Source organism: Diaphorina citri, unplaced genomic scaffold (assembly GCF_000475195.1).
Source record: "Diaphorina citri unplaced genomic scaffold, Diaci psyllid genome assembly version 1.1 scaffold1141, whole genome shotgun sequence".
NCBI classification, from domain to species: Eukaryota; Metazoa; Arthropoda; class Insecta; order Hemiptera; family Psyllidae; genus Diaphorina; species Diaphorina citri.
In genome coordinates, this window is record NW_007378570.1 from 73,988 (window position 1) to 100,087 (window position 26,100).

The 26,100-nt window shown below is 38.6% G+C and overlaps 3 protein-coding genes across 4 annotated transcripts in view; all 3 read right to left on the reverse strand.

Annotated features, from left to right (window-relative positions):
• The window catches only part of LOC103514426 (TATA-box-binding protein-like), an 8,224-nt gene extending 7,558 nt beyond the window's left edge, over nucleotides 1–666 (reverse strand). Inside the window, exon 1 of the mRNA XM_026827400.1 lies at nucleotides 424–666. Coding sequence (XP_026683201.1) covers nucleotides 424–663 — 240 coding nt within the window. The 5' untranslated portion in view covers nucleotides 664–666. The remainder of the gene's footprint in view (nucleotides 1–423) is intronic.
• Nucleotides 667–1,431: 765 nt separating this feature from the next.
• Nucleotides 1,432–9,906, reverse strand: LOC103514425 (3-ketoacyl-CoA thiolase, mitochondrial). Of its 2 annotated transcripts, none has more exons than XM_008479300.2 (8): nucleotides 9,733–9,906; nucleotides 9,255–9,421; nucleotides 8,619–8,836; nucleotides 8,136–8,314; nucleotides 7,513–7,688; nucleotides 6,927–7,127; nucleotides 6,360–6,514; nucleotides 1,432–2,142 (listed from the first exon to the last, which is right to left on the reverse strand). In XM_008479300.2, the coding sequence occupies exons 1-8, from the start codon at nucleotides 9,749–9,751 to the stop codon at nucleotides 2,061–2,063; spliced, it is 1,197 nt and encodes a 398-aa protein (XP_008477522.1). In that variant the 5' UTR covers nucleotides 9,752–9,906; the 3' UTR covers nucleotides 1,432–2,060. The 2 variants fall into 2 exon arrangements, with proteins under 2 accessions (XP_008477522.1, XP_008477523.1); XM_008479301.3 differs by lacking the exon at nucleotides 8,619–8,836 and adding an exon at nucleotides 8,879–9,096.
• LOC103514427 (echinoderm microtubule-associated protein-like CG42247) lies at nucleotides 9,881–19,424 on the reverse strand (the record flags this gene model as incomplete). Its single annotated transcript, XM_026827398.1, has 14 exons — nucleotides 9,881–10,062; nucleotides 11,056–12,357; nucleotides 12,875–12,989; nucleotides 13,530–13,625; nucleotides 14,153–14,335; nucleotides 14,871–15,033; nucleotides 15,436–15,564; nucleotides 15,876–16,004; nucleotides 16,368–16,496; nucleotides 17,110–17,250; nucleotides 17,482–17,610; nucleotides 18,026–18,402; nucleotides 18,748–18,988; nucleotides 19,375–19,424. Coding segments are annotated over 13 exons (2,036 nt in total), but the record flags the coding sequence as incomplete, so codon positions are not given.
• Nucleotides 19,425–26,100: the final 6,676 nt, after the last annotated feature.

The window sequence follows — 26,100 nt, forward strand, 5'->3', positions numbered from 1 at the left end:
TTTGGTATTTGATCTGGAGTAAAAATAAAAAAAGTAACAAAATGGATTCATAATAATTATAATGCTTCTTCAAAATGATTTAGAATAAAAACCGCCCCGGACGGAAATCGAACCTGCGGCCTAGAGCTTACAAGGCAGACGCGCTACCAACCAAGCTAACTAGGCTTGCCGAGTATCTTTTTGAGACGAGACCAGACCAGACTATTTTTTCTTTTTATTTCTAAATAAATAACATGGCTCAGGAAATTACAACATCAATCAACGTTTCAAAGAGTATTCAATCAGGACGCCCTAAATAAGAATAAGAAAGAATGTAGGTACTTATAAGGTTTCTTGTACCTATCACAGAACAACATACCTAACTTAGCACAACAGCAAAAATATAGTAATTCTTTTTATTGGAAAAGGAGAAAATAAACTCACGGGATGTCCCAGCTGTTTGAGGATTTTGGCGAATTTCCGTGATGCCAATTTGCAGTCGTGTTCATGTTTAGCACCCAAAATGAGCAATTTTCCTGACTGGAATGCTAAGCATGTCGTACGAGGATTTAAGATTTTCATAATCAGGCCATGAAATTTGCCTGGATTATACTCTGAATATCGCACCCTGGAGTTGATCTGATTCAGGTCAAGAGGACAGCCAACACTGATTGTTCCCACCATGTTTCTGAAGAAGAAAAAAATTATTTCCTTGCAAAAAAAAAGTCACCTTGCTATTTAACATAATCAGGGCTGTATTCAGGATTTTGTCAAGGGGAGGGTGCTCCAAATTTTCAGAGATATATTTAGGGGCCCTGCCTACCATTATACATAGCTCACAAACAAATACTTAATTAGAAATTTGTTGATATACAAGACAATATCTTGTGTTAAGACCGAGAAAAATTACAAAATGCTCGATGGCAACATTTCTTTTATTTTCTATTTTATATTTGGGGATCTACTACTTTCGGTGAATGTCCTTTATTTTCTAGTTCAGCTAGGAAATATTACTTTCTTTGTCCTCTCTAGTTTAGCTTAAACTGATTTTGGTCCTGACCAGCTCTGAATAAAGGTTGGTTATTGTAAGCTAAGAATTTTGTTCAATAGCCTATCTGCCTATAACCATTACTATAGGAAAGAGCCGGTTTTATCATCTTGTCTACTGCATTTGAGTAAGTTAATCATTCCTTTTAAAAGCGACCTATTTGAAATTGCCTACAGAACTGGCAGTTTTATTTTTCAGGTATCTGACCTCAGTGGATGACCCAATTAAGACCGAGAAAAATTACTAAATGCTTGATGGCAGCATTTATTTTATATTTGGGGATCCACTACTTTCGGTGAATGTCCTTTATTTTCTAGTTCAGCTAGGAAATATTACTTTCTTTGTCCTCTCTAGTTTAGCTTAAACTGATTTTGATGGAAAGTTCAAAAATAAAAACAATAATATCAATATTTAATTACGTTTAATACAATTTGTATACAGTCTTAATTTGATTAATTTTTGTAAAAACATATAATAGCTCGCAGATTATAAAATTATTTGATTATTTTCAAAGGACATACAGTTCAATACCACACAAAGACAATGCAAAAAGCCTTGACCAAAGATTGCATTCGATGCATCATATCATTCATAACCTACTTCTTTAATTTATTTGAAACAAACGACTGGACCTTGGAAAAATAGAACAGTAAACTTAAATACAAATTGGTTCCCCTTCTATTCTTCTGGCCTCCACGAATCAAACAGAAACATGCTAAAAAACAGAAAAACATTGAGAAGTAAAACCTATCAGTCTCATTGAAATATGTATTTTTGAACAATCTCCACAAACTCCTTGATTAATAATCAACCCTCCACCTTAAGTATAGAAATTTCCCCAAGTCTACAATCTCAAGTTGAAATGTACTTTGGACTCCTGCGTTTTCTATGCAAGTTCAAATTTAATGCATGAAGGACGTCCAAAATCGGACCAACATGAAGTCAGCATGCGACTGTAGACCTGGTTCTTGTGGTGTTCTTCAGTCATGATGATGAAGTTAGCCTTGGTCGGTTGTGTGTGAAGTGAGCCACCTTAAACTCTCTCGATCAATAGAGCAATACCTTGACCACCTCCTATACAAGCGGAGCCAATTCCGTACTTCAAGTTCTTTCTCCTGGAAAACAAAAAGGATAAAGAAAAACAAAATTAGAATCATGATAAACAGATGGGGTTTGTTCTCGGAACGGTTGGCTTTCTCCTATCCTATCCTTCTTCTCTGTTTGATTTCCGGATGATAAGACCTTGGCAGTTACGGTTCCCTTTATCAAACCTCTTGAAAAAGCACAAAATTCGAAGAAGAATTAATTAACATGAAAATAAAAGGAAAACATTGCCAAGTTGAAATTGAGAGAAGGTTGAAGGAATTGAGATCCAGCATTTTCAGCAGACACGAAAAATTGGGAATGCAGACTTGGCCTTAATTTTCTGATCTCACCACTTTTATAGGCCGACATTTTTGGATAGGAACTTGGCCTTTTTTTCACATTTGTGCTTTTGTGGGGGTACCTACTTACTAGACATCTTGAAAATCCAAGGTGGTTAAAGTTTGGAAACAGAGTGCTTATCAATAGGAATTTTCAAGAGGTAACGTGAGTGTTATACCCCTATGGGCAATTTTTTTTTTTTTCTTTTTTTTAGATGACTGTTTCACCGCCGTTTTTATTTCGTAGCAATGAAACAACTGCTACATTAGACGCATGTGGTCTGTGTCGTAGCATGCCCATCCCTTAGTATGCCTCTCATCAGATGGGTGAGAAGAGACATAATACTTCCCATTTAGGTGCTGGGTCAACACGAGAACACCAGAAAGTAACCCGTTGAAGTATTTGCAATCGAAAAACGAGTACAAATTTTTGTCGATGGTGGGATTCGAACCCGGGACCTTCTGCATGGCAAGCAAGCGCGTTACCACGGGACCAACCGTGCTCGTTTGCCCTCTTTTGGCGTGATAGCGCCTGTACTACACCTGTGGCCACGGCCCTATTATCAGTGGCAGAAGCTCGGGCTAAAAGTTTAGACCTCGTGGCCAAAGCTCTGGAAACTAAGGATGGACGAAGTGCCGCATCTCTTAGTATAGCGGAACAATATGTGAAGGCATTCAATGAATTGGCCAAAACTAACAACACTCTCATTGTACCTAGTGATGCCAATAACATTGCCTCTATGGTTACACAGGTAAGATGATTCTAAAGCTGTGTCCACACATAGTCGTCGATCGATGTCGACTTAAACTGTCCACACTGCCTCGACAACATAGATTCACCCGATGGACGGCCGTCGACTATGTGTGGACACAGATTAATAGTTATTTCTCGGTTTTCAGTACTGCCTCGACAACATAGATTCACCCGATGGACGGCCGTCGACTATGTGTGGACACAGATTAATAGTTATTTCTCGGTTTTCAGTTTCTTCTCCCTTGAGGTTGATTTTCTAATACAGTTATGGGCTGGCTGTGAGGAAGATCTATTTGAACAAGAATTAGTAGATTTGCTCAATCGTATGTCTACCCGGTCTGCCTTCAATACAGTCGGTCAATATCGACTGAAACCCATATAAAGTAGGCAAGATTCGTTTCAATTAGTCTAAACTTCCATTCGCGTTTGTTACAGGCGTTGGCAATTTACAAGAAGGTTGACTCTCATCCTCACAAGTCAGGTGACCTAGCAGAATATTACAGCGATGATGAAGACTGCAAACCCAATGCCAGGAAGTGATGTGCGATATCCTTGAGAGTTCGATAGTGCTGCTCCCTCTGTACAGAATTGAAGAACATAGCGGTCATGTAAGAGCTTTTGTCCTGACCAAAAGGTAGTTGTAAGATGCACAAATGTGTTTTCTGAAACTTGGCCTTGAACACTACCATGTCCTCAGACCTTGTTCGGACCAATAATTTTCAGGATTCTACTTACTTACTCATAATATATTTTCTTTCCTTAGGCCTGGGTTGTAGAAAGGATGGGCAAATATCACAGGATATTGGAACCTGGACTGAACATCCTCATTCCAATCATTGATAAAATCAAATATGTTCAAAGTTTAAAAGAAATTGCCATTGATGTTCCTCAGCAAAGTGCTATCACATCAGACAATGTAACATTGAGCATAGATGGAGTTCTGTACTTGAAAATCAATGATCCTTATCTTGCCAGCTATGGAGTTGAAGATCCAGAGTTTGCTATCACCCAATTAGCACAAACAACAATGAGGTAACTAGGTAACATTGGTAACAACCTGATGTCACAAAAGATCTAATCAGGTTTCAATGACATGGGACTTCAATGACATAGATGTTGACTTTTACCAAGTATCTACCTGAAGTTTTTTTTTTCTTCCCCTCTCTTACCCAGTTGCTCTATTTCCAATTAAGTTTCCCATCAAAGTGCTTATTACATACACCTTCCAACGAATAATATTTGGTCTTTTAGTTTAATGTCTTATCTAAAGTCCAACTACAAAAGGTGAACTGAAGAAAAAAAAAATCACTCTTCCATTTCAGATCAGAGTTGGGTAAAATCTCACTAGACAAAGTTTTCCGGGAGCGAGAGAGTCTAAACGAGTCCATCGTGCACGCTATTAACAATGCCAGTGAAGCGTGGGGCATCACTTGTCTCCGTTATGAAATTAGAGATATCAAACTGCCCTCGCGTGTGAATGAAGCTATGCAAATGCAAGTAGAAGCGGAGAGAAAGAAAAGAGCGGCCATTCTAGAATCTGAAGGAATACGAGCTGCCGACATTAACGTGGCCGAGGGAAAACGACAGGCCAAGATTTTAGAAGCAGGTAAGTAGAAACGGAAAACAATGTCGGTCCTAAATAAATTGTTCCTAAACGAAAAAGTTTCAGCTAAATACTTAGTAATACCTAAATTAGCTAAATTCATACTTTCTCATTCTATTTGACTACATACATTATACTATACCTATTTAAGTACTAATAAGATACTAAAAGAAACAGCGAATGCCTAACTTGACAAAAATTAGAACATGTATCTAGTGGTTCAATACTACCAAGGTGGTTAAAGTTTCAAAACAGAGTGCTTATCAATAGGAATTTTCAAGAGGTAACGTGAGTGTTATAACCCTATAAGTACGGTCATTTTTTTTTTTTTTTTTTTTTTTTTTCAAGTGCAAGCTTTTGATAAAAAGAGCGGCCATTCTAGAATCTGAAGGAATACGAGCTGCCGATATTAACGTGGCCGAGGGAAAACGACAGGCCAAGATTTTAGAAGCAGGTAAGTAGAAACGGAAAACAATTTCGGTCCTAAATAAATCGTTCCTAAATAAATTTGCTAATTTCATACTTTCTCATTATATTTGACTATACTTATGTACATACATTATACTATACCTATTTAAGTACCAATAAAATGTTCCCAAGATACTAAAAGAAACAGCGAATGCCTAACTTGACAAAAATTAGAACATGTATCTAGTGGTTCAATACTGCCTGCCTCGGTGGTGTAGTGGTCAAGGCGCTCGCCTGGTAAACAGGAGGGCGTGGGTTCAATCCCAGCCGAGGTATGGAATACCTTTAGGCAAACACAAAGTGTCTTGCATTGAACGAATTTATTCTAGGCAAATACGAAAAATTCATATCTTTTGCATGAAAGGTATAAGGTACACAAAAATAATTAGTTTTTTTATCAGGTCTTTTCTGGGTTTTTAGTACGTTCCGAGTATGTAAAACGAAATTTCCAACTCAAATAACAAGCGTCTATCGTGTTACGCTACAATTATGCTACGCTAGGGGATGACGGAAAACCCTTTATTCTATATTTTTTTACTTTCTACATATTACCTTTTCTCCCTTAGAATGCCCTCCTCTTCGTCATCTTTTTCACCCATTTTCTTCCGATTTAAATATATACGAAAGAGGTCACACAAAGTAATTAGCATAAATGCTGAGAGGAAAAAACTATGCTTTTCTTGTATAAAATAAACCCTGTTACCGGTAGGTACATAGCACAGGTCGCTTTAGATTAACATAACACCGCGAAGGAAACTTGATACAGGTACATAATAGGTATGTTGTAATTTACATACATATATAGAGTAATTTGTTATGTAGTTCCATAAAATATCCAATGTAAAAAAAGGTAGGTACTTATGTGTAGACTGTAGAAGTATTCACCTATGGATGTAGGTGAGTTGGTACCTATATTAAGTTATACTGAGTAAATAGATATACGTAGTTATAGGTACCCTACTTGCAGGTATTTACACCTGCAGCAGCAGGGGGGAGAAATCAGGAAATACGCTAAGAAATCTCATTTGTTTCTTTTTTACGTGTTATTCAGTGACGTAAAACCACTTGAAAAAATCCACTTACCTCAACTCATGAACCAAATGGGCCGTAATTCTTGAGCCAGACGCCCCCAGTGGGTGACCCAAAGCAATGGCACCTCCGTTCAAGTTCAATTTGTTGATGTCCAAGTCTAAATCTTTCAGACAGGCCAGAGTTTGAGCTCCAAATGCTTCATTGATCTGAAATGAAGAGGTTTATTGATGAGCAAATTACGAAAGCTTTTCAAAATTGATGAGCATTTTGCATTTGCTGGGAATTCCAAGTTGACATCGCTGCCTTTAAAACTTTTCGGAAACTTTCCCAACCTGGAGACAGTTCCTTGAACTTTGCATTTCGTAAATATTTTGATGTCAAAATGCCGACAACGCAACTATAAATAGCCACTCATTCTTTGTCTCACCCGGGACTGAACCCGCGTCCTCCTATTCAGAATGCGAGCGTCTTGACCACTACGCCACCGAGGCAGGCGTTAAGTCTATTTTGCTTCTCACTCAAACACACTCCATTACATTACATTGAAATGGGGTATTTTCCTAATAAAATTGCTGTGTGCGGAGTCCAGTGTGTAGGACTATTGCACTCCATACTTACCTCAACAAGGTCAATATCGTTTAAGCCGAGTCCAGCAATCTTGAGCAGATTCTTGATGGCAGGTGATGGTCCAATGCCCATAATGGATGGGTCCACACCAACCACAGAATAGCCCACCAGTCTAGCAAGGGGAGTCAGGTTGTGTGACTTGACCGCAGCTTCACTGGCGATTATAACAGCTCCGGCTCCATCACAAATACCCTGAGGGGAGAGATGAAAAGCATGTGAAAAGCCGTCACATATAAAGTTCAACAAGAGCTCAGCAGAAGTGTTCTGGATAGCAACCAACAAAATCAGAATAGGCATGATGATCGCCAACATCCGAAACGGATAGGAACGCGAAGAAGATATAAAGTGAAACGAATTCAAGGTAAAACCAAAAATAATTGGAGTACAGATACATGAGATCTCTCAATCAAAAGATGAGATTTCAATCTTTAAAAAATGTGCATTACAACAAATGGGGGACATACCTAGTTTTCCTGTAGCAGCATCAGTAATAGTCACACCTCATATAACAATAATTTACTATCCTCCGGCCTCCAAAGCATCAGTATTCCTCAGATAGATAGTATGAGAAACTTACCGAAGCTGATCCAGCAGTGACCACACCGTCTTTCTTGAACACCGGTGGAAGTTTGGCCAGGGTCTCCAGAGTGGTTTGAGGTTTAGGATGTTCATCTGCATCTACAGACACAGGCTTCCTCTTGATTGTCACTTCGACTGGGGCAATCTCTGATTTGAATACGCCAGCATCTTGAGCTGAACAGAGGAGAATATGGAACACAAAACAATAGTAAAAACAGTGTACTATGCTGAGAGCCATAGGGCAGGTCGTTTGTGCAGTTCCCTCTTACAGAGATGAAATCTTTGCTTGTCTATTAAGTTTGACTCTAATGGTATAGTTTTAATAAATTATTATTTAAAACTTTATTCCATTCTATGATTAATGATTACAAATCTGAATCCCATAAAATAATAAGTAGCAGCTGATCTTTATGTAAGTAGGTACATATGAAATAATGCCACTACTAGTACAATAACACTACATATTGGTTCAACATATTATGTGAAAATTCCCATTTCATACAAACTATGGGTTGTTTTTTTTTTTTTTTTTTTTTTTTTTTTATACCCTTTTTTTTTTTTTTTTTTTTTTTTTTTTTTTTTTTTTTTTTTTTTTTTTTTTTTTTTTTTTTTAATACCTACCTTTCTTGTACAAAGTCTGTGATCTGAGGGCAAATTCGTCCACCTTATCTCTGGTAATGCCAAACTTGTCTGCCAACTTCTCTGCAGTGAGTGCCATGGGTAGTTTACAGTACGTATCAGTGAGTCCTGTCCACAGAGTGTCCTCCAGTTCCATTTGACCTCCCAGGGGCACACCAAACCTGGAATGAAAAATTCCGTATGTGATTAGGTGTCTACTTAATTTCTGTTCTTTTAAAGTCCAATGGAACTAAGTACATAGTTATTCAAGAAATATAAATAACACATTCACATCACATTTTTCAGATTATTTAACTTCACTACTACACCAAAATGTCCCTTTGTTAGTAGGTACATCAATAACCTACTTTGTTGGTATTGTTCCAAGTTAATTACTTTGGTTTGTGCCCTAAGTCCATTGAAATAGTTCAATGAAAAATATTTAGGTACATGCTGCCCAGTTGGGTGAGTTTATCACCTGTTTACCTGATATTTCTGACAGCATGAGGAGCTTGACTCATGTTGTCAACTCCTCCAGTTAGCACAATCTGTGAATCTCCAGCCAGAATATTCTGAGCACCATTCACTATGGATTGAAATCCCGACCCACATAACCTATTGATTCCCAGGGCAGGTTTTTCCACAGGAATTCCAACATGTAGACTGACATGACGAGGCAAAAAGATGGAGTCTGAAGATGTGTTCTGTGAATTAATGTGAATTGAGTTAGTTGCACACTTAATTACCTGATATTTCTGACAGCATGAGGAGCCTGACTCATGTTATCAACTCCTCCAGTTAGCACAATCTGTGAATCTCCAGCCAAAATATTCTGAGCACCATTCACTACAGACTGGAATCCTGAGCCACATAACCTGTTGATTCCTAAGGCAGGTTTTTCCACAGGTATGCCAACATGAAGACTGACATGACGAGGCAAATAGATGGAGTCTGAAGATGTGTTCTGTGAAATAAATTAAGTAAAATGAACATTTTTACTGTTCAAAGGTTAATAATGCAAAATTGATAACAAATTACCAAGGATAAAAAGTAAAAACCTTAGTTGAAAAAGAAACAGGCACAACCTTTGCAACTAATACAAAGCTAGAATTTATTACTTACAGCCAAAACATTGCCTATTACGACAGAGTCAACCAGTTCTGGGTTGATCTTGCCCTCTTCAAGTGCTGCTTTAGCAGCAACTGTTTGTAATTGAGTGGAAGAGGTCTTTGTAAATTTGCCACCATAAGTACCAAATGGAGTTCTTTTGGCTGCTACAATGAAAATTCCTGGAAAATAGAAAATAGGTAATTGTGTAAAATTATTCAGGATGTTGTTTAGTCAGTTCCTAAGCTTGAGGGTATTGAGCTGAACATTTCTAGATACAATTCTGTCCATGAAACTATATGGATTTTAAGATGATCTTCATCACACAAAAAAGCCTACTTCCTGAAAACCTCAATTGAAGTACCTAGTAATGTCACACGGAAATGAATAAAATTCCAAAATCCTCAGATTTCTATTAAGCAACAAGTGGTTGTTGAGGGTTTCTTTTTGATTTTTTGAGATTTCAGACAGATAGAGAAGATAATACACTTACCTTTCGTAATTGCAGACATTTTCAATATTAATTACACAATATTTAATTAAAAAAAAAAACACTTAACACAAAGAGAAAAACACTAGATTTATTAGCACCAAGTACACAAAGGAGTCTAGAGCTAGAGATTGGAATGTTTTCTAATGATTGCCGATGCTGATGAGTTCTCTGCTTCCTGTTCCTTGTTTGTAGTAATCTGTTAGTTACTGTTGATCAAAGTACAAGAGTGAAAAGTTCTATGTATGGAAAGTTACCTATTTATATCATGAGATGAAAGTACAAATAACTAGTAAAGAGGCCGTGATAAGCAAAAATCTGGATTTTGTATCACTGATAATAGTGATAGTAATGACAGTGATGGAGATAAGAATTTTGTAAACAAAACAATACAGTGTTGCCACGGGTGACATAAATGTCTGGGAGGTTTTTTCCCCTCTACGAAAAACCTCTTTGCCCTAGAACTTTTTACTTTCCCTTTTAGGTAAGTAGTGGGAGCTGGGAGTAGGTATTCTCTTAAAATATTACCTACCTACCTATTTATTTTTAAATTAAAAACTAATAATTTTATTAGTTCTTTTTAATTATTAAGATTCAGGTAATAATGCCAACTTGCCCTGTAAATGAAAAAGGAGATACCTGGCTCTACCGATAATAAAGAAAACACACTGTTATAAACTGAAAAAAGAAATCTAATAAAGCTTGAACTTATAGGTAAGTAAATTAACGAAAATATTATTATTTTCCTTTGTTTAAAAAATGGCATAAAATTGAGATTAGGTATTTTAATAGAAAAATAACTCCTGGTCTACTAACTAATGTCATTGTTTGTCGAACAAAAGCTCACTAAATTTTTGATTCCTACATCTGTGTCCATGGATCAATGTTTATTTTTATTTACAGTTAAAGGACATATTAATTACCTACTTAAAGTAGGTACCTAACAGAGGTTAAAAATCGGTATAGGTACGTACGTAGTTACCTAAATAACTTTTCAACTTTGCACTTCAGATTTTGAATTTTTTGACGTCATAGCAACAATTTAGGCATGATGAATGGTTACGTTGGTACCTAATGTTTTTAAAAGTTTTTTTTTCAATGGGTATTCCCTACGGCCTACGTTATAACTTTTACAAAGTGCAAAGTCTTTTGAAACTCTGACCAGCTCCTGCATCTCTAGGGAAAACAGATATACATAGGTACCTAAATGTACCTAGATATTACAAATGGCACAAGAACAAGTTCGACATGTAAAAAGTTAGATATACCTACCTAAGAAAATAAATAGGTATCATACTTAATTTGTTAGTTGAAATAAATACTTACATTTTTCTCTAATAGTGTAACTATATCCTATGTGGCTATAAATTATAAATATTGACCTATAAAATATTGGAAATATGTTGGTAAAAATTAAAATAGAAATAAACTGGCAGTATATTAACTTTATTAAAGTGATAATGGGAGGTGTTATCTCCGACAATGATTTCCGTTATCAGCAACTGATAAGAGCTGTAAATTGGTTTCCTCTTCGCGAGAAAGTAGGTAGGTTTGTACGAGTATTTTGTACTTTAGCACTATGTATTTAGGATTATTAGGAGTTGAGACCTATTTACCTATCTTGCTGGAGGACGTAAACTAAGACAAAACCAGCCCTGTCAAGCCACAGACAATAACTGAGGCTCATTTGAGGGTACCTGAATGGGACTATGGTCAAGTCCGTCTCGGGAAGTAGGCTCTCTATTTACCAAAATGACTCTCTATTTGCCTAGGAAAATGGTCGAAGATAGTTCGTTTTTAAAAATATCTAAGGCAACTATGTATATGTACGTGTTAACTTTGTATTAGAAATCTTTGTAAATCTCAATTGCTGTTAATTAGAATGCAAAACCTTTGCTATTGTTTTCCTGTATTATCAGTTCCCATTCGAACTAATGATAAAGTAGGTACATATAATAATTACCTAATTATAGGTAATAGGTATTATGATGCATTCTTATCTCTGGGATTTAGCCAGGGATGTTGAAAAGGTAAAACGAGTTTTTCTTATCAATGTATCGATGTTTCTCGTTTAAATACGAAAAATCGACTCTTAATTGTCTAGATGGCCTGTTCCACGAATAACTCTGCACTCCTAATTTTTTATTCCACGTGCAGAAAATATTGAAAAACAGTATGTTGTAGGTATACTGAGGAAAAAAACTGCATGGGGTTTTAGATGCCTAATCGAGTGACTAGGTTCCGGAACTCTAATATAATATCAAGAAGCTCGACACAGGAAGCGACAGGGGAAATAACCCAATAATAGAGTTGTTCCACCCTAATTCTCCTAAAACTTGTGGCACCCCATTTATTTTTCTCAGTAACGACGTTATTCCGACGCGTAGAGCAAAAAGTGAGGAGTGCAGAGTCGTTCGTAAAATAGGGTCCTGGCTTCTAGCTTTGAAACTTGTGCATTTCTCCACAGTGGGTACTTAGTCATCCACTACCTCCCATAACATGAGAGTAGCATCTGATCCCCCTACAGTCACCAGGTTCCTATCATTAAACATAAACCTGGCTGCGTTGATCTGACCACTGTATACTTTCTCCTCACTATATTCCGCCTTAGGACTGATGCATGGGTATCTGCGAACATAAAAACAGATGTTAATCTTCTTCTTCGCCTTTTCCCGTGTTCAGGCGGTGGTTCGACAGCCTCTCAATAGTCTCAATCAGCCCTGGGGTGATTGCTTTGGGCTGACATTTGGTTTTGGCTATAGAATGTTCACGAGTGGATGCCCTTTGCACTCAACCTTTGCTAAATCTTTAGCGAGGGAAATTTAAGGCTGCGGAATCCTCCCTATTTAAAGTCTTTAAGTCCCCCAGCCAGACAGAAAACAGAGAATAATCATCATTCATTATTTGCGGTGAAGCTGAGAGCCCAAGACAAATCTAGAATTTAGAACCTGCCAGCCTAGTTAGCTTGAAGCTAGCGCGTCTGCCTTGTAAGTGCTAGGACTGCTAGGTCGCTTGCTCGATTCCCGGTAAGGTTTGTTTTGTGAATATCACAGCATTATTAAAAGATTAAGCGTCTTCTCCGTATTCCAAGCACAGAACCGACTCTTCGGAGAATCGAACCCGGGACCTCCGCCTGAGGACTCACCTGAAGAGACGCAAGTATCCATCCACATCGCCCGCAATAAGAAGATCATGAGCTGCAGATCTGTTCACCGCAGAAATCATGGAGGTCATGGGATAGAACCGGTTGTTCCAAATACCTGAGCAAAAAGTAAAGTAGAGACATCATCTAAATTTCAGTTGATAGAAAACATCAAAGCGTCCCTTACACTTACAATACAAAGGAGAGTAAAGCCACATTTTTGAAAATTTACAGGAGAGCGAAAACGAACTTTTTTTATGTGATAACGCCGGTGGATAGGCATTCAGTTTGACAGAACCTGTGTGAGGGCTGAGGGGAAAACGATGGCTAATATTCCTAAGTTTGACATACGAGTATATGTACATCTGAGGACTCTGAGGTGTCTATTTTGTGGAATTAACGAAATAAAGGATTTTTTTTTTTTAATTGTGCTAAGCCTCTTAAATGCTTGTCACAAAAATATCGTTCCCCAATATTATTACATCTAAGTAGATAAATTTTATGACACGACTTGGATTCGAACCACCAACCTCCAGATCCGAAGTCCGACGCGTTAATCACGGCACCACTGAGTTTGGAAGGAACGAAATACATAAGATACCTACCTGTCACTTGAATTTCCTAACTTTCAAATCGGACTGCCAGCTCCCTTACTTACCTGACACGAGGTACCCTACTGTAGCGTTGAACGTGTACCATTTAACATCCTTCATGGCGATAGGACTCTTCTCTGGAGTCAGCGTCTTCACATCCCCTGGAAAAAGAAAGAATTTCCTCTGAAAGTGTGTAGTGTGTCCACACATGGTCGACGGCCGTCGATCGACATCGATTGATGATCGATCGACGGCGCGTCAACTATATTTGGACAGTGGACACACCTTAATATCGCTCGGTTCCACGAAACAATTTTCATATCACATAATTCACTGTTCACTCTGGGCAGAGAAAATATTGACAAATGGTGCGAAGTTCCAAGAGGGTTCCATGTAAAGTCCATTGAAACAGAAAGCAGCCCTCATCCAATTTACAGATCCCTTGGAAACGAAAACCTTGCTTCTTGGATCAGAGCCAATGGGATATACAGTATGCATAGAACACAAAGAATTTTCCTTGATTTTATAGCGGATATTTTGCGCTGCTATCTGACCTAACAAAAAAAAGCTAATTTTCCTACAACACAAAGGTTCATTACCGGCGCGAACGACATGATTTAACACATAGTTACAGCGCCTAACGAAAAAAAGAGTCATTTACTAACAACATCCAGGATGATTTACTTACAGAACGTAAGATCATAATCCAGTGTTGCCGTCTGCAGATAGTTTCCATCTGTGCTCCAATCCAACGTAGTGAGAGCCTGAGTGCCCCTCATCTTGTTGCTCTTCTTATAGCTGATTCCATCCCTGCTCACTCTCATCAGATACACACTGCCGTTCTGAGATCCAATAGCTACCAGGTCTCCCGCTGGAATAAGGTGGGGAGAGAAGGGAGGAAGAAGGAAACAATCAATAAATTTTAGGGACGGACTTCCCAAAGTTTGGGTTGTCCAAAAGACACAGCATACTTCTCGGACAACATTGTCGGCCTAGTTAGCTTGGTTGGTAGCGCGTCTGCTTTGCAAGCGCTAGGTCACGAGTTTTATTCCCGCCCGGAACTGACTTTATCCTGAACACATAAGGTTCGTTCTCAGAACGGCTGGCTTTTTTCTATCCTGTCTTCCTTCTCTCTTCGCTTTCGGGACGATAAGACCTCACCAGTTACAGTTCCCTCTGTCAAATTTATAAAAAAACCTCTTCGTAACGTCTGCGTCTCCTTTCGTGTCTTCCTTCTCTCTTCGCTTTCGAGACGACAAGTTCTCAGTTGTTACAGTCCCCTCTATCGAATCTCTTGAAATTACAATACTGTCCTTCCTATAGGATAAGGAAATCGCTTTCAGGACGATAAGAGCACAGCAATTACAGTTCCCCTTATCAAATCTCTTCAAAAAAGCCATTCTTACCGGGATTGTACGCAATGCATGTCAGGGGTGATCCACACACCCTCAGGGTGGTAATGAGAGCTCCTGTCTCCGCATTGACAACTATGAGATAACCCTCTGCAGATCCTATTGCCAGAGCCACACCAAACGGATGCCAGGTCAGCGATACACACTCGTACATCACCTGAAAGCAAATTAAGACGGCGAAGATAGTATATTGGATAAACCAGTTCCCAATAGTGCACTGAAGACAGAAGATTCAAACTAAAGTCCTAGCTAACGCGACAGGCGACAGGGGAGCGGCGATATGTAGTACTTTGAATGTACCAGTGGCCAATGGTTCACTGAAGTTAAGCCACGTTGCGTGTGGTTAACATCTGGACAGGTAACCTTCTTTCTGGACATTCGATTGCTGCTGGCTTTTCGCAGCCCCATTCAGGCTAGGTGAGGTTAATGTTGATGGAAACTTGTCGCCCGTCACTGAAACTCTTCGATTCAACATGAAGAGACAAATTCTTCATGCTTTATCATTCTGGTCCTTGCTTCCTGTCCAAACCTAAACAAATGACCGCTACGTCTTACTTACCTGGGTGCACCAAACGAGTTTATTTCTCTTCCACAGGGCGATATTTTTATCTTGACCTGCCGTGGCAAATAGCTCATCATCTGGATGTACTGCTAAGGCAGACAGCTGTCTTCCATGACCAAATATAATCTGAAGAAGAGGAATAATTCGTTGTCTAGTTTACTAGGAACATGAACAAATCCTTTTCAATTTCAAGATTTTCAACAGATTTAATCAAAAGAACTTTGTAAGTACCTATGCATTTGAAAAGGTCTAAAACATGATGCTTAGCACATTGCATAATCAAATTGTTTCCAGGCGACCATACAAATTTCATATCCCCTTTCGTAAAGTCGTAATCTGAATAACTCCTAGGACCTGGCGTATACTCGTAGGTAACTCGGTATCTTCTAAAATCTACTCTCTGGTCTCTAAGAACTAATAACGATTTGGACTTTTACCTGGTTGAATCGCCTCTGCAATGACCCCTCCATGATATTGTTCCGGGTAGTGCCCACATAAATGTTGCCATCATTTCTACCAGGACGCTGAGGGTAGATGGTTCTAACTCCACCATTGATTTCTGCCAACTGGGGACACAATAGACATTTTTGATCAAAATATAATGGTGACTGTATTTTTGTACACTTTGTCAGTGAATGGTGGGTAAAACTGCCATCATTATTTAAAACCTTGCCAGCCTAGTTAGCTTGGAGGGGAGCGCGTCTGCCTTGTAAGCGCTAGGCCGTTTTTTCCCCGCCCGGAGCGGATTTCATCCTGAACGGCTAGGGTTCGTTCTCGGAACGGCTGGCTGTCTTCTATCCTGTCTTCCTTCTCTCTTCGCTTTCGGGACGATAAGACCTTGCCAGTTGCTGCTCCCTATATCAAACTTAAAAAAAAGAGTTAAACACGGACTTTTTTAATATCTAGTTTAGAAGTTATGTTTCATTTACCTTGGCCTCGGCAATTTTCTTGTAGTTTTGCAGCGAGTCCCAGGCAACTATCTTGCGATCCTTTTCACCTCCTGACAGCAAAGTGCCCTCGGATAGCATTACCAATGAGCTGATGCCTTTTGTGTGCGCCTGGAATAATAAATCTCGATTTGGATACTTATCTCGATTTACATACTTATCTGGGGTGCAATAGTCCTACATACTGGACTCCGCGCACAGGAATTTCTTCAGAGAAGACCCCCATTTCAATATCTGGGATCAGCAGAACATCCAAGTATTCTAAGACTACATAGTACCTAACTACCTACATAATGTGTCTTCTTCGCCTTTTCCCGTGTTCAGACGGGGTCGTCGTTTTTCGTCAGCCTCTCAATCCGCCCTGGGGTGAGTGTTATGGACTGACATTTGGTTTTGGCTACAAAAATTTTACGAGTGGATGCCCTTCTCACTCGAGCCTTTATTATTTCTTTGGAAAGGGAAATTCCAGTCTGATATCCTCCCTATTTAAAGTCCCCCAGTCAGACTGAGATAGCATAAGCATACTCCCTGATGTGTAAAGTCCCCCAGCCAGACTGTACCTACTTGTATAATAATTATGTACTAGGTTCTATTGTTAGGTACTTGCATTAAAGAGCGCGCTAGCACTCCGCCCCGCCAAGTCAAAAGAGTTTGACAGCGCTACTAAGAGGTATATTATGTGGCAGACCAATTTATTTACATCATTATCCTACCTAGAACTCACCTCAAATTCAAGCCGTACGAAATAGGCGCCCTCGCTATCCACAGAATAGACTGTAATGAATCCATCACTATCGGCGGTAACCACATCTCCTTCTGTCTCGAACTGAAGACTGGTGATCTGGGTTCGAGTCAGCCTAGTTAGCTTGGAGGGTAGCGCGTCTGTCTTGTAAGCGCTAGACCGTTTTTTCCCCGCCCGGAGCGGATTTCATCCTGAACGGCTGGCTGTCTTCTATCCTGTCTTGCTTCTTTCTTCGCTTTCGGGACGATAAGACCTTGCCGGTTGCTGCTCTCTATATCAAAGTTCAAAAAAAGAAAAAAAAAAGTTAAACACGTACTTTTTCAATGTCTAGTCTAGCATTTATGTTTCATTTACCTTGGCCTCGGCAATTTTCTTGTAGTTTTGCAGCGAGTCCCAGGCAACTATCTTGCGATCCTTTTCACCTCCTGACAGCAAAGTGCCCTCGGATAGCATAACCAATGAGCTGATGCCTTTTGTATGCGCCTGGAAAAATAAAACTCGATTTATCTGGGATCATCAGAACATATACTGTAAGTATTCTAATATGTATTCTTCGCCTTTTCCCGTGTTCAGACCGGGTCGACTTTTTTTGTCAGCCTCTCAATGTGATTGCCTTGAACTGACTGATATTTTTTTGGTTTTGGTTACAAAATTTTTACGAGTGGATGCCCTTCGCACTCAACCTTTGTTATTTTTTAGCAAAGGAAATTTCCGGTACCTATTCTTCCTTTTCAAAGTCCGTCAGCTAGACTAAGCTGATCTACTCCCCGTTTAAAGTCCCCCAGTGACCCGCAGCCAGACTGTACTTGCATTAAAGGACGCGGTAGCTAGCACTCCGTCCCTCCAAGTCAAAACAGTTTGATAGTCCAAACGTCATATATGATGTAGATGTACTCACCTCAAATTCAAGCCGTACAAAATAGGCTCCCTCGCTATCGACAGAATAGACTGTAATGAATCCATCACTATCGGCGGTAACCACATCTCCTTCTGTCTCGAACTGAAGACTGGTGATCTGGGTTCGAGGTTCCTCATCTCTATCATATAGAACCACCACGGCCGCTACGTAGTACATCAATTCGCCGCTAGGTAGCACCCACAGGTTCTTCTTGCTATCGATGCCCCGATAGCCATGCACCCAGTCAAGTACTAGTCGTCTGTCTGGAGGAGAATTGTCAGGTGGTGCATGGTGCACGGGAGGATAGAATGTACGGCGCATACCTCGGATGGTAAGACGCACGGGCTCCTCCTTGAGAACTTCGAGTAGAGTGTAGTCTGAAAAGGGTGAAAGTAGACATAAAAAGCCCAGTCAATGGATTTAAAATCTCCTCAAATAAGCAAATAAGCATAAAAAGAAAGGAGCTGGCGAAGAAAAATAGTTAACATAGGTTTTACCAAGTTTTAAGTAAATCGGCCCATAGTTGACTAGCCATCGATCGATGTCGACTGAACTGTCCACACTACCTCGATAACATAGTTTCTCCTTCGATGTCAATGGACGGCCGGTTGACCATGTTTGGATAAACCTTAAGATTTGACTCATACATGGACTCTAAACTGTAGGTGGACAATAAAGATTTTGTTCTTCTGAAAATGTCCGACACCATCCCTCACACTTACCGCTTCCAGAGCGCACCATCTCGGGTTCGGCCGCGTACAAAGCACGCGGTCGACTTTTTGAGCGTGCACGTCGCTTGTTGACCGCCCGGTTATCAGTGGCGGGTTCCACAAGCACCGGATTGCTCATAAGGGCGCCGCGGGATCTGGACCGCCTCAGGGGGGAACCGACACCTCCGCCACTGCTCAAATAGAACGTGTCGACGTCCGAAAATTCGTTCCGCAGCTGAGAGAAACTTCGCACCTGTGACAGAAGATAAAGTTCAATATTAGTACGAGTAGTTCAGATAACTTTGGCTCGCAAAATATCTGTTTTGTGCTCTCTCGTTTTCGTCCCTTTCGTACGATTAATCCTCCATTACTCTAAAAATAAATAAATAAAAAATAAATAAATAAAAATAAATAGAAGAAGAAGAAGAAGAAGAAGAAGAAGAAGAAGAAGAAGAAGTAGGAAATTTTAATTTAGATTATGTATTTTGGACATCTACCCAAGAACATTGGTTTAGTGGACTTACCGGATTTTGTCTTTAAGGGTCTTTAGATAACATCGACCAGTCCCTTGATGGAACGATTATAATAAATTGGGAAATAATCGACGGTTTGTTGCCCAGTCTTATCAATTCCTCTTACCTCTTGACCTTTGAGGGAGAAAGTGATATTGCGTGCAGAAATAAAAGAAGCTTTATATTTTTTGATTTGTTATGAACACACAAAGTTATTGTGACCAATGGCTGCAATTAGAAGATCGCTTTTCGACTCTTGACTCTTTCGAGCTTTTTTTTCCCGGTAATAATGAATGTAAAGGTCCTTTTTCCTTTCGGGAAACTTTCGGAAACGGAACTGTTTTCAATGGCGCGCCATCTTGAATTTCCCATGGTTTAGTACAGACGCCATTTCAGTATCCAAAAGGGAACCGGTTATCAACCTAAATCTTTGGAGAACGTTATAGTTACAAATGGTTGAAAATCCTTATCTCTCGTTATCGGAGAGCAGAAATGCCGAGATGGCCATTCATTTATCCCGATACCAACCACGGCCAACGTTGATTAACTTCAGTTATCTATTTGAAAGGGCTCATTTGACTTGCTTTTGCCGCTTCCTACAAAAGAGGAATATCTTTAGCTAAAAACTGTCCCATGTCACTCACAACTTACGACCTGTAATCTTTCGCTTTTCTTACTAACGCCTCCTCCTCCTATTAAGTGCTCTAAGCTGTTAGCTCTCTAATCACATTATGGACTGGGTGCTGACCTAAATAGAAAGCTTTCCATTGCAGAGATGGCCAGTCCAACACGCAGTCAGCAGTCACACAAAATACTACGCCACATACTACAACAGTTTGCTTTCCAGTTTATGATTGGATACTATAAAACGAATGTGGAAAGAAAAAGAGCGATCGAACAAGAAGAAGACGAAGAAGAAGAAGAAGAAGAAAAAGAAGAAGAGAAAGAAGAAGGAGGAGAAGGAGAAGAAGAAGCCTGGAGGAGGAGAAGAAAGGAGAAATAGAAATGACATATTGGCAAAAGCAAATTGACCAACGAAGATAATTGGGATTTTGAAACCAATTCCCAAAGGGCAATGAGGGCTGAACGACTAAAAGTGAAAATGTAACCACATGATTAGAGAATTCTAATGGCTAGGTCTAAAAAGTGCGTTTAAACTCCGTTTAAATGTTGAACTTTTGGTTAAACTGATTGGTTAATTTCAAATTTTCCACCCAAGAGATTGCTTAATCCGAGAGTTAAATTTTATTTTTTTGATGAATTGATATTTATTATTAGTGTGTGCCAACAGAGTTAAATCCGAGTTTAAAATCACTTTGTGGCCCTAGGCCTTAGAGTAAAATAGGGACCTGCCTGGCGCTCCATAAAAAACTTTGAGGGAGAAAGTGATATTGCGTGCAGAAATAAAGAAAAGCTTTATATTTTTTGATTTGTTATGAACACACAAGTTATTGTGACCAACGGATGCTATTAGTAGATCGCCTTTTAGAGCTTTCTTAACTTTCTTCAGTGAGAGTTCATGTTATTAAGTCTTTGGAGATTCAAATCTTGAAAACCGGTTTCAGGCCATTTAAACAGAAATTTTATTGATTTTTATCCTAAAATTTTTGGCCAAAGTTCAATCAAGAGATTTGTATGTTTGATAGAGGTTTAAAGTCACTGTATAATTGTAAAGGTCTTTAGTGACGGGGGTCTCACCTTTCATTCGGAAACAATTAACGCCTCCTCACATAAACCTCACCCAGTCTGACTGTGGGAATATTCCACAGCAATGCCCAGATAGTCATTCATTTATCCCGATACCAACAACGCTCAACGTTGTTTAACTTCAGTGATCTATTTGGAAACGGCGCGGAGCTTTCGCCACTTGCTAAAGGATATATCTTTAGCTAAAAACTGTCCCATGTCACTCACAACTTACAACCTGTGATCTTTCGGTTTTCTTACTAACGCCTCCTCCTCCTCCTCCTATTAAGTGCTCCAAGCTGTTAGCTCTCTAACTCTAATCACATTATGGACTGGGTGCTGACCTAAATAGAGAGCTTTCCATTGCAGAGATGGCTAGTCCAACACGCAGTCAGCAGTCACACAAAATACTACGCCACTTTCCTCCAAACAACAGTTTGCTTTCCAGTTTATGATTGGGTACTATAAAACGAATGTAGAAAGAAAAAGAGCGATCGAACAAGAAGAAGACGAAGAAGAGAAACATAAAAAGAAGAAGAGGAAGAAGAAGAAGAAGAAGAGAAAGAAGAAGAAGAAGAGGAAGAAGAAGAGGAAGAAGGAGGAGAAATGGAAATGACATATTGGAAAAAGAAAATTGACCAACGAGAAAATTGGGGATTTTGAAAGGAATTCCCAAAGGGCAATCAGGGCTGATCGACTAAAAGTGAAAATTTAACCACATGATTTAGGTCTACAAAGTGCATTTAAACTCCGTTTAAAAGTTGAACTTTTGGTTAAACTGATTGGTTAATTTCAAATTTTCCACCCAATGAGATTGCTTAATCCGAGAGTTAAATTTTATTTTATTGATGAATTGATATTTATTATTAGTGTGTGCCAACCTGCCAACAGAGTTAAATCCGAGTTTAAAATCACTTTGTGGCCCTAGGCCTTAGAGTAAAATAGGGACCTGCCTGGCGCTCCATAAAAAGTAATCAAGAGAGTTTCTCCTTGTTCACAAAGCCTACATAATTATATGACCTAATTAATTCTAGTAGATGGTATTTCTAATAACTATATGCATGTATATTTATGTTTACTATAAAAGAAATATGTAAAAATTAAAAAAAATCATAAAGTTGACGGATGTCATGAAAGGAATGCTTTTATGTGGGTTGACCTAAATTTGGATCGCATATTAAAAGGATTTGTAGGTATATATGTTAGAAAAAACCCAAGGAAAGGGAACGGCCTTTAGTTTTCAAGCCTACATAGTTTTAAAAATAAATTAGGTAAGTAAACCTTATATTTATTTATTTATTATTATTCTTAAGAGAAGAAGTTGGTCAGAAGAGATTAATACTCGTAGTTCTCTATACTTCGAAATGGAACGAACATATCTTTTATCTTATCTTCAAAAAGGTAGCGCTTTTGCCTTGTAAGCGCTAGGTCGCGGATTAGATCCCCCCCGGTTCAGATTTCATCCTAAACAGATGAGATTCGCTTTCGGGGCCATAAGGCCTTCTCTCTGTCAAACCTCTAAAAAACGTGCTCCTTCCAAAAAGGCAAAAAAGTATAGCAGTAAAAGAAAATTCCCAGCCTAGTTAGCTTAGTTGGTAGTGCGTCTGCCTTGTAAGCGCTAGGCCGTGGGTTCGATTCCCGCCCGGGGCGGATTTTATCCTGATGGTATAATGTTCGTTCTCGGAACGGCTGGCTTTCTCCTATCCTGTCTTCCTTCTCTCTTCGATTTCGGGACGATAAGACCATAGCAGTTACAGTTCCCTCTGTCAAACCTCTTAAAAAAAAAAAAACCTACGTCAATAGTTTGAAGAGACGGACCTCTTAAAAAAAAAAAAAATATATCCACGAGACATAGGTACCTACTTCAATAGATATACGAGTAGTTCGTACATATACATCTACCTACATAGGGCATGTGGTAGGTAGGTACTTAGGTGGACATGAGGTATCGTGCTTGTTTTCCAAAGAGGAAACCATCCCCTCCTCCCCCTCCCCTTCTCTCTGACATGGGGTTCAAATTGCGGCGGAGATTTACCATGTTTCTCTTCTTTGAACCCCAAGGTCGCCGGAAGGGTTAGGTAAATGTTTCAATAATGTTAAATATGAAAATGAGGTAGCCCCTTCCCCGTGTTCCTTGCGAGAGAGAGAGAGAGTAAAAATATGCATTAAATATGTAAAATATGCAAAGACTTACTTCGTAATAGAAGCTATCTTCGTAGCAATTGGGTGAGTTGAATGATGGATGCTGGACCGAAATGATAGAGAACGGCCTTATCATTACATAACTTGAGTGCCAAAACCATTGACTTTCAAGTGCCTACCTACTGTGTATTAGCTTGGGTTTAAAATCAGCAATAGAAAACGGCTTAAAAAATAATAGATAAATAATTATGAAGGAAAAAAAAATATTTACTTATAAATTTACGAAACTTCTGAATTTGGTTAGGTATAAAAAAAAATGCTATAAAATTTGATTGAAATTAAAGAAATAAAAAAATACATCAGTCAGTAGATGGTAATATTTATGTATGTGCGAAAGGTGTAAACATAGATTTAGAAGGGAAGGGAGAAAGAAGAATGCTAGGTATGAGGTAAAAAAAAAACAATTAGGTAGGTAGGAAAAATAATAAAAGAAGCTAGTAACGTAATTGAAAGGTAGGAATGTTGAGTATGTTGCAGTACCTACTTATTAAGTACCTACTTTTGTAATTAAGTGTAAACAACAAAGGAGACTATTTTAATTTTATCTATCAGCAAAATATTAATTATTTTTTTTTATCACACAAGAAACAATAAAAATTATTATCCTTGTTGAAAATTTATTGTCTTTTATGTATTTTATTTTCTAAATTATTTTTAAAATTTAAAAACTTTCTAACTCTTCCAGATACGTATTTAAGATTAATAAGGAGAAAATCTGCCGGATAGGGTTAGGTAAATACGAGTAAAGGCCCGTTCCCTCTTGTCGTGAGTTTCACAGATTTTTTTTTCCCTGTACCTAAACATCTTAAATATGTCGGCCCCCCCCTTAATTTAGGTAAGTACCAGTAGGTACCTATACTTACTTATTTTTTAAATAACCAAGTAGGTAGTGATTGATTGAGTGTGAGGACGGAGCAGGAATGGTACAGTTGGATATAATTGAATAAAGTAATACGATGAAATGTTAAAAAGTAAATAAGTAGGTAGGTATGTATGTATTTATCTAGTATCTACCTACATTTCTACTGAATTTAATTTCAATGGAAATTCATTCAAAGCCCTATTAAAAAATACTCTTTCAGCCTTTCTTGACATCTTAAATATGTTGGCCCCCTTTTCGGCCCTAATAAATAATCCGAAACTTGTGTGTTGCCACATGCCACATATTCGTGACTTGTGGTGAAGTTCTGGTGTACAAATCCAACTTCAACACAGACGTTTTAATCTTGATTTAAAACGAAAAAAATATTGTAAAATGAAAAATCCTTGGAATATGTAAACATGAGTCCGAAAATTTTTCGTTTTATGACCACTTTTGGCAGTAATTATTTTACGTTTAAAAATGTTCCATGTTAGGTCCAATACTGATATAGTTAAGTAAAGTTACGTAGGTACCTCCTATATTCCTATAAGTACCCACCCACACTGAGAAAAAAAAAGGTGACAGGGTGCCACAAGCATAGGGTGGAAGAACTCTATTATTGGATTACTTCCCCTGATTTATGCTGTTGGAATGCTATAGGTATTATAGTGTCGAGCTTCCCGATATAGAGTTGGATATCAGAGTGCCGGAACCCAGTCACCAGATTAGGCTGCCGGCGCCCCATTTTTTTTTTTTTTTTTTTTTTTTCCGTGCATTTATCAGTGATTCCCAAAGTTGTTGTCACAGCGGCACACTTTTCGAGAGTCCTATCTTTCCGTGGCCAAAATCCCAAATCAAATCAAGCTATAGGTACATTGAATGGAAAAGGATTCCTACCGTACGTAGGTATATGAGTAGCTAGATACCTATATTACCTATTACCTCCCTAAATATCTAGAAAGACATAGGTAGGTACACTTGCGTGCTAATAAACCCTGACTCCCTGACATTAGAGCTGAAGTTGATTAATGATTTATTTATTTTTCCACACACCTACCTACGCCTTTTATTTGCATATTTTGCACAAATAAATAAATAACTTTAATAAGATTATAATATTTATTTTAATTTATTCAAATATCTAAGCAGGTAAGTGAAAATAATGGTCATACTTCTTTGCAGATAATAATTATTGGACTATTATTTTATTACCTACTTTTCAATGCAGCAAATTTCATGGGATACCTAACCTAATACCTATGTATACCTGTACTAAAATAATACCATATTATTAATACCTATAGGTAATTTATTTACCTACGGGCTTTATTTTTGCTCCCTTACTATGGACCGGTCTCCGAAATCCAGATCCAATCCCCCCCTTTAAACACCTCCCTCAATAAAATTCTGGCTACGGCCCTGCCACAGTGATCTACTTCGCAAAATACATTAGGCTTAAACAAACAAAGAAACTCCACCAGTGACGGTCCTAAGCCGGTATCAAAATGGAGGAAGGTTGATGTGCGCTGGGCTACCAACCCGATCATGTAATAATAATAATAATAATAATAATAATAATAATAAAAAAAGTAAAAAATCGCTGGGTACAAAGAATAATATCCAACTTTGCAAATCATCTTCTAACAAAGTAATAAATTTCCAAGTACAAAAAATAATTCCAGTGGTTACCAACTTGACAAGGCATTTTCTATGGAAATCCCCCCAGTTGTAAAAGTGAGACAATAATCAAGAACTAATAGCCCATTCCAAACTTTATTGTCGTTCGAAAAAAAATCGTGTCATGCATAGTGGGAATGGGAACACTATCATTTAAATTACAATCATTTCCTACAAGATATTTTGTGTCGTTCGGGAAAAAAATGAAAAAATCGTATCGTACCTAATAGTGGGAACACTCCCATTTAAATTACATTGCCTACAGGACATTCGGAAGAAAAAAAATCGGATGAAACTCACGACAAGTGAGAACGGACCTTGAGACTTCTTGACATCAGAGGCCTAGTCACCTAATCACTCACCGGTTTGATAATGTCCGTCCGCTCAAAGAATCCGTCTTTCCTCCGAGTCCAGAAAGTGAGGTGT